Raw genomic sequence first — 13,768 nt, forward strand, 5'->3', positions numbered from 1 at the left:
AAGAGCTATGGTACGTTGCTGAGCAGTTCACTGTACCTACGTGATCTATGATGTCATCCCTCCCCTTCTTCCCCCTCCAACATGTGCGATCGAGAAAAAGAAAATTATTTTTAAAATTTCTAAGTTTGACTGCGGGGAAAGGAAATCCTACTTACCATTTTATCATTTCACCATAGTGAGTTACTTACAGGATTTTCATTCCACTATGTGTTGTTTTCATTTTGATGGCATGGCTTTAAAAATGATGAATATTTTACACTCAGTAATACCAGTCACTTATCGGAATATCAGGCTGAATTTAGTGAGTTTCTATAGATTATTCTTGTTAAAATGTAGATTGTTGAACAAGATTTTTTTTTTTCAGTAGTTTAGTTGAAAAGAAAGCAGTAATATAGGAAGTGCGTAGAAAGAGGTGATAATTCGACAGTTTACTTACTTTTTTGATAAGGTAAAATGTAGTTGATTATTTTTGAGTCTTAACCCTTCAAATTAATTGAAGTTGGAAGAGGTCAGGACTTTCCTATTCCTATTTCTTTGATTTACACCACCGGCAGGGTGGGTGACCTGCTCTCCATTATAATTACAGCTACTGCTGGTTAATAAATAAGCACTGTATTTATTTATTGTGCATAAAATAAACAGTTTGAAAAGAGTGTCTACTTTTAACAGACAATTTCCAATGATTTCTTATTGCCACAAATATTTCAGTTTTTGCACATTACCTTGTGCAAGGAGGGTTGTTGGAATCAACATTAGCTGTGGTGTGATTTAATGATCATAATTTTGCAAAATATTTACAAGAACATTACCATCTGTATGTGCACATACATTTGCTGTTGCTTATTTATTGACAAAGATGCTTAGGTGAATGTGCTTGTATAGGTTGATTGTGATTTTATATATGAAACTATTACCAACTGATAATTGTGTACCACTTTGAGTGTTTCTATGGAAATTACCCAAAGCATGTGTGCTTATCCAATTGCACTCCAGATTAAAATACTGAATTCATTTATTGAATAATCTGGACAGACCAATGACAGAGGATTGACATTGCTTCTCACTTCACTTTATCAAATTTTTCTATTAATAGAAACCTGCTACAGGTTTTCTGGAAAAGAACTGAATTTTTTCCATACAGTTCCAGAAATTATGTTCCTTGAGGAAAAGTAAGTTCAGGTGTCTGGTGACAAGGCATATAGTTGCAACTTCATGATAACCATTGACACAACCAATTGAAGGATAATTTTTACGCTGTGCGTACCAGACATGCCCTGTATCCGTACAGTAAATGAGAAAATGTGAAAAGAAACTAAAATTTTGTGTAAACATGTTGGATGTGTCTTTCAGTTATGCAGGTATGAATGTTCATGTGTGAAAGGTGTCCATACTTCCTGCTGTTGAAGTAGTGTCAACTGCCCACAAACAGTTTTAATGGAAAGACAGCATATGGTTAGAATCAGTCGAGCTACTGCCACTTTATTCCCAAAATGAGTACATGTTAAAGTTCACCAGGTGGAGTGTTTCAAGAATTGAACAATTGTCACTCTGTGTATAAGAAGTTGAAAGACTGGAAACTCTGTAATATGTTGCTAGAAAAAAATATGTTAAACTGTTAGATCAGTGGTTCTCAATCTTTGTAAGATCATTACCTGAGAGTGCAATTAGATATTAGCTAGTAGCCCTCCCGCCCCCCATCCCCTCCCTTCCCCCCTCCCATCCCCCCTCCCCTCCCCTCCCCCCTCCCCACCAATGTCGTCTCTCGTCACGTCCTAACCCAGTGCTGTTTTCCTTTGTTACTATTTTCTAATGCTTCACTATGTACGTCTGTCGTCTATTTTTTACAAAGGCCTTACTGGCCAAAAGCTTTATTTGTGATAGTTTTTTTGTTGTGTCTATCTGCAATTCAGCATCTCTGCTATATGGTGAGTGGCAACATTACTTTTCATAATATTGTTACTTTCTATCCTTTATTTTCCATTATTTGGTTTCTTGGAACATTTTTATTATTAAAATGATGAAAGATGAATGATATTGAGTTTATGTGCATGTTTTTGTGTTTGTTGGTTAGAATGAAAAGGGAAGGAATTTGTGGAGCACCACAACTGCTACCCATGGCTCCTTTTCAGATAAGAAAGCTGTCTATTCACAGTGAGGGTAGGTAGTTGTTACAAAAAAAAATTCCCCTGCATTACTCCTTTCCATTGCAGGACTTGCTTGACCTGCACACTGCAACCTCATTTCCAATCAACCAAGTTAAAATGTGTGCACCATACTTATTGTTCTTAAATCACTTGGTTGCTGCTCGTATTATTTCTGAAGTGGCAGACATTAGAAGACTTTTGGGTGTTACTACTTTGTGTCTGACCACAGTCACTAACAATAATAGTAATAATAATAATACTGTGTACAGCACTACAGTAGCCTTTATGTAGTTACTGCTGAGCTGTACTGTCAGCTGACTTATTCATCTGTTTCAAGTCAGCAGTGAAGCAATTTCTGGACTACCGCAGGTACTGTCGACAACTTGGAGAAGGCATTTTCTTGAGATGAGATGTTTAGCGTTTGTTATGTATGTGTCTGTCTTATCATTAGCGGTGTAGGAGACACAGCACAACATGTGTGTGTAGTGAGTAGTGACTATGAGGATCCTGCAACCTCCACCGCACTAATAGTACTGATTGAGAAAAAGTAATTATTGATAACTTATATAATCCGTGCTAAAGTCTGACAGAATTGTGAGAGTAGTAATGATGATTTGAAAAAAATTTAGTTTCATGAAACAGAATTGAGCCGTTCAGTTTTTACAGTTTTTACCCTTCAGGAAATTTCATTTTACTCCTCAGGGGCTAATTATCCCCAGGTTGGGAACCGCTGGTTTAGATCATGTAAATAAATTTAACATTTATGTTTTACTCCAGTAAAAAGCTAACCTACTCTTACACAGTCCACACTACACTAGATACTGTTCTTTTTATTCATTGTTGATTAAATTGTTGTATTTTTAAATATATAAATAAGAAATGGTTTAAATCAGTAGCTCTTACTGTTTTCCAGATCCATGAGGCAGAATTTGATTGTCTTCCTTGCTGACCTTTTTAACGTTCTTGAAATACATCCTGTTAAATGTGTGAGGTTTCCTGGTACGGATAAATCGTCTTATTTGAAAGAAGGTGAGATACTATTCAGTGGGCTGAGCCAAATTTTATTTTGGTTTTTATTTGTTTTCATTTTAAGTTAGTAAAACAGGCATATTAACTTTCATTCTGTTGTGTTATTAATATATTTACAGGCATTCATATTGAATGATTCTTGTACTAATGTTGCCTGTTGCTTGTGTTGATTCAAAATATGAAATTTTTACAAATATATCCAATGTAGTATCCTCAAACCTACAGTTCATTTTCTATTGTGTGCACAAAATAGTAGATACTTGTTTTGTTTCCATCGTATTTGTTGGTATCAGGACTGTATGTTGTATTTCTAAGAAAGCTATGAGCAAAATGATAAAATCGTTATTTCTTCAGATGTGAATGATTCTGAAATTTCAATTAAACTAGTCGGTGCATCACTGAGAGCCTCAGCAATATTTAGTAATCGAAGAAAGTAGTAAAAGCAAAATTGTAATATGTTTTGTGTGTTCATAATTAATTAAAGGTTTACTGCATTACATAATTCCAGAATATAAGCAACGTCTATGTTTTCTTGATTTATCACATATACATTTTATGTTTGTGAATAATGTAGGTTTCTTCCTGAAGTACAAACAACCTCAATGTTAGAACGTAGTTTAATTACCTATTGGCTCCTGTCTCAGGTTCTTCGGCCGACGTTCATCTAATGATTTTACTGATGTTTCGCCAGCACGAGTGGCTGGCATTGTCAAAGCTTCATCCTCCATTGCTGGTGGTGAACTGGAGCCGAGCTCGCGGCCGCAGACTATATGTACCTGGCGTGCCAAAGTCAGAGGGCTTCTCCGCGGTCATTTCCAGTGCAGTTCTACTCTTGCTACCTATGACGGTCGTTCCCTGCGGTACGTGAAGCTAGGATCCGTTTACCTTAAGGCTTTCCTCTTTCTTGTGGAAGCTGTTCGCTTGTTTTTGTATTTCTCTAGCTTCTCCGAACAAGCGTGTGTGGTAGTGCTTCTCTACAGCCAAAACTTCCGTGTTGGCGAATTTTATTACGTGGTCGGTCTCACTTAGGGAGTGTTCTGCCATGGCCGATTTCTCCATCTGCCCCAACCTGCAATGTCACTTATGTTCTTTGATCCTGGTGTTGATTGATCGTCCAGTCATTCCGACATAAACTTTTCCGCATGTGCATGGTATAGAGTATATATAAGAAAGAGGAAAGCCTTAAGGTAAACGGATCCTGGCTTCCCGTACTGCGGCAAACGACTGTCGCAGGTAGCAAGAGGAGAACCGCACCGGAAATGACTGCGGAGAAGCCCTCAGACGTTGGTGCACCACGTACATATAGTCTGCGGCTGCGAGCTCAGCTCCAGTTGACCACCGGCAATGGAGGATGAAGCTTTGGCAATGCCAGCCACTCATGCTGGCAAACATGTCTGTCGAAGAACCTGAGACAGGAGCCAGTAGGCAGTTTGTCAACAAGTGGCCACGAAAGCCTTAACAATTTTGTAGTTTAATTAATTTGTGGTTCTTTTTTTTTTCTGCACAAAAAGCTGTGTGCCAGAGATAATCAGATGTAACATAAGTTGAAATTTCATGCCTTGTTCTGTATTTATATTCCCTGACTTGCTGAAGGAGTTTTGTGAATGTTTTGAAACAGTTTGAGTGGCACCAGTAAAGGAGGTTCGTTCCTTTAAATGTGGAATCATTCCTATCTCATTAAGTGCAGATTAGTGCCAAAAATCTTTTTCAGTTGTCATATTTGTTATGTACAAAATCACAAGTGTACTGGGACATTTATAACTTGGTTAAAGTTGGAGACCATTTGATTCACATTGAGGCAGATTCTTTTAATAATTCCTGGAAAATTTGTGCAGTTGGTCCATTAAGCAAGATAGGCTTCTGGTAATCAGAAATCCAAAAGCTTTGCCTGTCAAAATGATGCTGAATGTCGTTCCTGACTGTATTTATTTATTTGCTTTTCCAGCCAGCACTAATCAGGAAGCCAGATGATGGAGCATATTTAAAGTTTAGGTTGAACATGTTTGACAAAATTTATTATTGTTGAATACAGTGCTTGATGTGACAGAACTTGATTTTAAACATCACTGTATTTCTTAGAACTGGGAGAAGTCATAAAGGTAGCATCTAGGAAACTTCCTGCCAGATTAGAGCTGTTTGCCAGATTGGAACACAGACCTAGAACCTTCCTTTTGTGGCAATTCTCTTATACTGAGCTACCAAGGCATGACTTGTGACACGCTCACACAGTTCCACTTCTGCCAGTATCTCTCTTCTATTTCAGAAGCTTCATGGAAGCTTCCCTACATATCTTGGCAGGCATAGCTCTTCCGAAAGAAAAAAATATAGAAGAGAAATGGTGTAGCTACAGTCCAGGGGGTAGTTTGCAGAATGAGTCTTTCACTCTGTGTGGGAATGTGAGTTAGTGTTTGAATGTCTTTGTAGATAAAAACCTTGTGTTGGGACACTGCAGAGTTATAGATTCAGTCCAATAACACGGACTTCATTTAACCCTTATAATAAATATAGTTAAGAACTGGGTAGTACTTGTCAGTCAATATTATACTAGATAACTTTTGGGGAATTTTCTCATTCACCAGTTGGTGTTAAGCTGTTGGGCCACAACCAGGTGTAAAATGTAAACTGATTGAAGTGATCCTACTCCTCCTCCTCTTCCAAAGATTCTTTTTGCTTCAGTTGATAACTATATCATTACTGCATGGTAAAGTCAATTTATTAAAAAATCATTTGTCTTAAGAATGTTACTGACTTTTGTTGATATTTTTTAGCTGTTAAACTGGCTTGGGCAGTTACCATCATTCATAATTATAAAAAAGAATTTGCTCATATTTGCTGATTAACTAGTTAACTATTCATTTTAGATAATGAAAGTGAAATGACATTGAGTTTTTCATTGCAAAATTATGTATTGTCTGGGATTAGCTATTGGTAATATGCAAGAAAAATCCATTAATAGTTATGGGACTTATTAGAGAAAAATGTGACATGACTTCTTAAGATATGCTCAGCACACTATTTATTACTTGCATGCTGTTTGCATCTTTTATCTTACTGGTGCCGGGTAATGTAAAATAATTAATCAGTACTAAAAAGGTTAAGGTTTATTTTCCTTTAAAATTTTCTGTCTTGCATATCTGTCACAAAATATTTGTTTAGTGATGGCAACTACAAATATATATATATATACATGCAGCATCCAAACTGTAAGCTTTGGAGTTGTATTTGATAATTATGCTCCAAATACAAATCTCAAACTTTGTTGCAAAAATCTATGCTTGGATAAGCACATGGTTAACATTAACTTGTCTCCTTGTTCCAATAGTATAAATAATTATTAAGTAGATTCAGCTGTAAATCTTAGGTTAACATAGTTAGAAATTCTTCTTAATATGTGTGATTGAGAAATGATTTTTTTGACTCTAAGGTCCTGAACTAGCATACAGACCCTCTGCTTCCATTCTATGCGATGGTGTTATTGCCATGATGCAAGAAGCTATATGCTCTTACCCATATATATGCATAAGAGTTCCACAACGAGGGGCAGCTATTGAGTGACAGTGAAAGGTTGGGATAGCCTAAAATTTAAGGTGACTGCTTTCTAAAACCATGAAATACAGGTTTGACTCTCGTCCCTGACTCAAATTTCAAATTTTCATTCGTAACTTTGGATGCATGTTTCTCATGCTGAATAGTTCAGCAAGGAAATTTAATTGAAGGCATCATATAGATTTCATTAGAATCCTCCATGTCATAATTTCCTTGTGATTGTAAGCAAATAAACTGCAAATACCTTGATAATTTTTGGAAATTCCTGGATGGTAACAGTAAACAAAAATTATAATAGGTAATCACTCATCTGTAGCTGGGTGGTTGATGGGATCTAGACACGTACAACAGCACAGAGATTGGACTAGCATTGGAGTTACTTTTGGTGTGTGTGTGTGTGTGTGTGTGTGTGTGTGTGTGTGTGTGTGTGAGACCCACTTTCACTGGAAAAAGAGCAGCAGCTAAAAGACTACGAAAGTCTCTGTTGTTTTGTAATATGCATCTAGTAAATAACAGCCAAATCCAAAACTGTCGGCTAACATCAAGGACACCTTAAGACTCTGTTCAGTAATAAAGAAAACTATTTGCAGAGTCAGTAATATTTTAAAGATTTAATTGACTTTGGTGAATTTGGCTGTGAGCTAAGTAGAGCTGGCCACTTACTTCAGGAGAAGAGGGGTAAGTAGCATTGCCACTGTGGGGCTAGAGAATGTGAGGGAGGGAATGTTTTATCATTTGTCTTAGATTACTGATAACTCACGGGCATGTGTGACTCATACTGATCAGCTTCCATGTATAAATTTGGAGTGGAAGTAACATAGATTCATGAATTCACCTTACAGTACAGTCATCTTAATATTGAAACACTCCCTTATTACACCAACCGTTACTGACTTGTGGATTATAGCTTAACACTTTAGATTTACCGTGTGCAACTGATAAAGGCTGGTCATTTAATATTTACATGGGAATACTTATTTTGCAAATTAAACTGCCTTTTCCTGCTGCTAGTTATTTTATTTATCCCATACGAGTTTCGCAGTCTCCTGTTTTAATGCATGATTTGTGATCTGATCTGTGTTTCCTCACATCGCAGATCAGCAAATCGTCCCACTGATGATGCCTTAAAACAGGAGAAGGTGAAACGCGTATGGGATAAATTATGGTATAAATAAAATAACTAGCAGCAGGAAAAGGCAGTTTGATTTGCATAACAAGTATTTATATGCTTGCTGCGGAGGATGGCCACACAAACAAACTTGTTATTTACATGGGAGTTGCTTCGTGTCAAATCCAACAAAACTAATTAGGATGTCAGGTAGCAATAATTGGTAGATGTTTTGTTGTTAAGGTTCTATATGTACTGTCTAAACAGCACTAATGAGGCAGGCCTTCATCTGACAAAGTAATAACGGTTAACTCATCATAGATCCCCTATTAATGCCATCACACACCAATATTCTTCAGATAGCACTGAATGCACAATCCTCACTGCAATCCAAATCGTGGATGCCCGACGCAGTTGCTGCATAATCACGGTGCACAAACGCACACTTAAACACTTCAACAAATCACTCAATTAATGCCAGTTACATATTTGCTGGAGGTCATGCCCACGGTGTTAGGTCACACACACAGCCATTAAACAATTATAAGCCCGGTCGGTCGTCCTGCCGAAATCCGCCCTGCTCATTTAGCAGTCAACAACTTACTTGCTAGGAGTCCCAGCACTGACTACTCTGGCATACCGGGCTGTCGACTATCAATAGTACCTATTGCAACCTGCATGAGGCAGAAATATATTGTTCTTGCTACATAAGGGGCTGTTGACCCCCTTACAATATGCAGTATTTATTTGTAACTACCAACACTAAGTAAAGGCTGTTGTATTACAACACAGTGAGCAGAAGAAAACTCGGACTGAGATCATTTGTTCATTTAAATATAAGCACAGTTACTGTTATTACTCAATTAATCATCCACTCACACTGATAACACAGCACCACTTTGTCAAGGAATTAGTGTCACAACTTTTGGGGTCGCCAAGAGTGACAGAAATCTGAAACTAAGAACAGTCAACATGATGTATTCTGAATGGTGCAAACTTTTAACAATGAGTACTTGGGGGCTGGCAGCCAACTTACTGCATCCTTTCTATAGCTAGTCTATTGGAAGCTCATAACATAATAATTTATGTAGTTACCAATTAATAGTAAGATTGGTACATATGGTCTGAAGTACCATCTCGGAAGGTCAGCATTGACTGTTCACCAAAAAATTTGGACAATCAGTGATACATATGTAGTTGCCTATCCTCATCTTGTTTGTTTACTATTTGGGCATATGAAAATTGTTGTGGCCAATAAAATAAAAATAGGAAATGTTATGTTTTCTTTTCAGTAGACTGTTATCACTGTCCTTCATATTTCTTGGATAGGTTGACCGATTTTTTTTCAGTCAGTTGCAAATAAATGTTTATTGAAACCCTTGATCTAGAATTTTAAAATTATATTCTTCAGAAGGTGTAAGGAACCCTAAAACTTACATTAATGCTTACAAAAATATTTTAAAGAAAACAAACAAGAAACAGCTGAAGATAAAAAAAAAATGTAAAGTAAGTGTACTAACTTCTTACATCACTTGCTTATAAAGTACATAGAATAAAGCCATATGGCTCTTGCCATATGATGCATTCATCTCAGGAACAAAAATCGCAAAGACTGTAGTAACATAGCATTTCTCATGTGAAGATTAAATGCCAGGTGTAATAGCCTATTGAAATACTCTTGTTGAAGCAAAAGTTGACTTGTATACAATAAAACACAATGAAATCATCTAAATTGTATCGCCATGCATATGGCAAATAGCAAAAGTCAGCCCAAATGTACAGGCTCCTAGCACTAAGGAAAGTTACAGAAAGAGGGTGCTAAATGTTTACACTTAAGGATGCACCTTGACTGAGTATTAGCTTATGCAAATTAAAATAGAAAAAGAAAACTGTGCCTTTTGTAAGGCCACTGTGAATTTAGAGCGATACAAGAATTAAATACAAATAAAGGGGAAGGGGGAAAATTGACTTAAATTTATTAAAACCTAATTGCTACATTGGAGAAAGCTGGGGTGGGGATGGAGTTGGCAGCAAAACGACTATTCATGTTGGTGAGTAAAATTTAGGAGTCTGGCGATGTACCATCCGAAATTTGGAAAATTCCAAAGACTGTAAGACCTGACAGGTGCGAGAATTATCGCACAGTCAGCTTAACAGCTCTTGCATCCAAGTTGCTGATAAGAATAATATACAGAAGAATGTAAAATAAAATTGAGGATGTGTTGGATGATGATCAGTTTGGCTTTAGGAATGGTAAAGGCACCAGAGAGGCAATTCTGATGTTGCGGTTGATAATGGAAGCAAGACTAAAGAAAAATCAAGACACGCTCATAGGATTTGTCGACTTGGGAAGAACACCCGACAATGTCAAATCGTGCAAGGTGTTTAAAATTCTGAGGAAAATAGGGGAAAGCTATAGGGAGAGACAGGTAATATACAACATATACAACATGTAAAAGAGCCAAGAGGGAATAATAAGAATGGAACATAAAGAACGAACTGCTCAGGTTAGAAAGGATGTAAGACAGAGTAGTCTTTTGTTCCTACATCTCAATCTGTAAATCAAAGAAGCAATGATGGAAGTGAAAGAAAGGTTCAGGAGTGGAATCAAAATTCAAGGTGAAATTATATAAGTGATCCGATTTGCTGATGACATTGCAGTCCTCATTGAAAGTGAAGAAGAATTGCATGATCCGCTGAGTGGAATGAACAGTCTAATGAGTACAGAATGTGGTTTGAGAGTAAATCAAAGAAAGATGAAAGTAATGAGAAGTGGCAGAAATGAGAAAAGTGAGAAACTTCACATCAGGATTGATGGTCATGAAGTAGAGTTAAGGACTTCTTCCTAGACAGCAAAATAATTTACGACAGACGGAGCAAGGAGGAAATCAATAGTGGACTAGCATTGGCATAAAGGACATTCCTGGCCAAAAGAAGTCTACTAGTATCAGACATAGCCCTTAATTTGAGAAAGAAATTTCAGAGAATTTACATTTGGAGCATAGCATTGCATGGTAGTAAAACATGGACTGTGGGAAAACCAGAACAGGTGAGAATCCAAGCATTTTAGTTGTGCTTCAAACTAATGTTGAAAATTAGTCGGACTGATAAGGTAAGGAATGAGGAGGTTCTGCACAGAATTGGGGAGGAAAGGAATATGTGGCAAATTCTGACCAGAAGAAGGGACAGGATCACAGGACATATGTTAAGACATTAAGAAATAACTTCCGTGGTACAGAGGGAGCTGTAGAGGGTAAAAACTGCAGAGGAAAACAGAGACTGGAGTACAGCCAGCAAAAAATTGAGGACGTAAGTTGCAAGTGCTACTCTGAGATGATGAGGTTGTTACAGGATAGGAATTTATGGTGGGCTGAATCAAACCAGTCAGAAGACTGATGACTCAAAAACACAGAGCGGCACCTCCCTTGTATTTAAAGCTGGACACATGTTTAAGAGAGTACTTTTATTTGACTATTATAATTTGCCCGTGATAGTCTTTGTATATCTAATGTACTGTTGACAGCAAGCAGTGGTGGCAGCAACAGCAGAGATTCAGTGTATTAGCTACAAAAGGTGGGGGTATGTTTGAAACAGATGGGAAAGTGTGAAGATTTAAGGGCTGAAATCTGCCTTTATCTTTACTAGGAAGCTCATGTAGAAACTACATCTCGGTGTATACCTTTACATAATTATAACAGAATTGGATTCTTGAAGTTCACTTGCTCTACGAACTGCAGTTGCATATTTTATGAACAGGGTGTCAAGTTGGCATTTTGACATTGTTTTTGTTACTGACATTTCAAACACTGGTTTGATGCAGTTCTGTGTGCTAGTGTGTCATGTGAGACATTTCATCTACACATAACTACTGGTGCAATCCACATCCATTTCACTCTTATCTACTGCAGTCGAGTGTTACTCTCCCTCCACAAACTTCCACTCTCTCCATGTGCTACTGCCGCTGCCGCCACCACCACCAACACCACCACCACCACCTCCTCCTCCTTCGCACACTTCTCTCTAATACTATATTTACTGTTTTTGATGCCTCAGGATGTCCTATCAGGTTGTCAGGTTGTACTATGAACCTATCGTTCTCGCCAGTTTGAGCAGTACTTTTGTCATTGCTTATCTGATCTGTCCGTCTATTCTTCAGTATTCTTCTGAAGCACAACATTTCAAAAATTACATTATTTTCTTGTCTGTAATGTTTATTACTTATCTTCAATGCTCCAGACAAATACTTACAGAGAATGCTTCCTGACACCTAAATTTATATTAGTTTTAACTTATTTATCTTTTTCAGAATATCATTTCTTGCTACTGCAAGTCTACATTTTGTATCCCATTTACTTCTACCATTGTTAGTTATTTTGCTGGCCAAATAGTGAAACCAAGTACTACTTGCAGAGTATAATTTCCTAATCAAATTTTTCTATTGTCACCTGATGCATTTTGATTAAAATCCATTACCCTTGTTTCACTATTGTTGTTGTTCATTTGTTCATCTATCTATCTCTTTTCCCGAGACTATCCATTCCATTCAACTTATCTTTGAAGTCCTTTAGCTTCTCTGACAGAATTACAATGTCAGTGACTATTGTCAATTTTTATTTCTTTTCCTTGAACATTAATTTGCATAGATCAAATACCTTGGAGGATGGGCTGCAACCAGTGTCACCTGTATTCCCACGTGGTGTTTTTACAACCCTGTCTCACTCCCGTCTCAGCCACTGCCTTCCTTTCATGTCCTTTGGCTCTTATAACAGTATTCTGGTTCCTGTTAAAGTTTTAGATAACATTTCACTTTCAGTATCTCATCTTTGGGAATTTGAGAATGGTTGGGCATTGTCTGCACAAAAGATGGAACGCACAAATGATGAGAAAAAAAGTTGCAGGAGAGTGCAGATACTGGTATGAGGGTAAGGCTTCAGATGTGTGATACAGATATTTTTCGTGGAGAATATGGTATTCTGAATATCCTGATTTATTCAGACTATCATCTGATGTACTGTTACTTCATCACTCTTGATGTGATGTAAAATCCTCTCTGTTCAAATTTGCTGTTATTATGACATTTGCATCACACCAACCTCCTGCAACATTTAGGTGACAGATGCAGTCTATTATTCTTGTCATCAGTCTGCTTAGTCACATGTGAAAGCTATTATGGCTCAGACATTCCATGATTTATAAAATATATGTCATAACAAAGTGTGACAGTAATTGTGATGCCGTAATTTGCCACTGCAGATAGGTTTGATATATGAGAGCTTTTTTTAAGGTGTCTGCAAGAGAATATAGACCATACATATATACAGATCACATTGACAATCTCACTGCACAACGTATGGAATTCTGTTCCTTTTTCCACCTTATTTTTACTGTTCCTTTTGCAGTGCGGTCTCATTTGTGAAAGCGTTTTCTGCAAGACACACATCTATAAGGCGCAGTTTTTCAACACCAATTTGCATCTCTTCCCTCCGTCTTCCCCTAGACACTGAGATTTGCATGGTCATTAATCACATTTTTCTCAAGCTGGTGTCATTTTAGCAGGTTCCATTTTAAGATAACAAATACACTGTTACCCACAGTTAAAACTGCATTGTGAGTGCAGTGTGATGTAGTGCTTAGTCAGTGCAGGACTTTGAAGCTTCAGAGCTTCGTAATTCAGGATTTCATATGAAAATTGTATGAAATCCACTTCATGGTAGTGAATAAGATACATGTAGTTGCTTCATTTTTTATTTGTGTCTGTGCATGATCTAAATGTGCAAGTAATTTGAGTTGCATGCCTTTATAAGTGGATGTTGTCCTCCTCCATGCTTAGAACAATGCAATGTGTAGTGCACTGTGCTGTTATCTTTGATTGTTCATTAATGTACATGAATTTTATTGAAATTTCACAAACAATAAAAAATCTTCTCCCCACGTCTCCTTA

At 37.2% G+C, this 13,768-nt stretch overlaps 1 protein-coding gene across 2 annotated transcripts in view; it reads left to right on the top strand.

Annotated features, from left to right (window-relative positions):
- LOC126236743 (patronin) overlaps positions 1-13,768 on the top strand; it is a 438,638-nt gene that overhangs the window by 239,857 nt on the left and 185,013 nt on the right. For both annotated transcript variants that reach the window (XM_049946276.1, XM_049946277.1), the window contains exon 6: positions 3,058-3,173. In XM_049946276.1, the coding sequence (XP_049802233.1) occupies positions 3,058-3,173 (116 nt within the window). The remainder of the gene's footprint in view (positions 1-3,057; positions 3,174-13,768) is intronic.

Source organism: Schistocerca nitens, chromosome 2 (assembly GCF_023898315.1).
Source record: "Schistocerca nitens isolate TAMUIC-IGC-003100 chromosome 2, iqSchNite1.1, whole genome shotgun sequence".
In the NCBI taxonomy this organism is placed as follows: Eukaryota; Metazoa; Arthropoda; class Insecta; order Orthoptera; family Acrididae; genus Schistocerca; species Schistocerca nitens.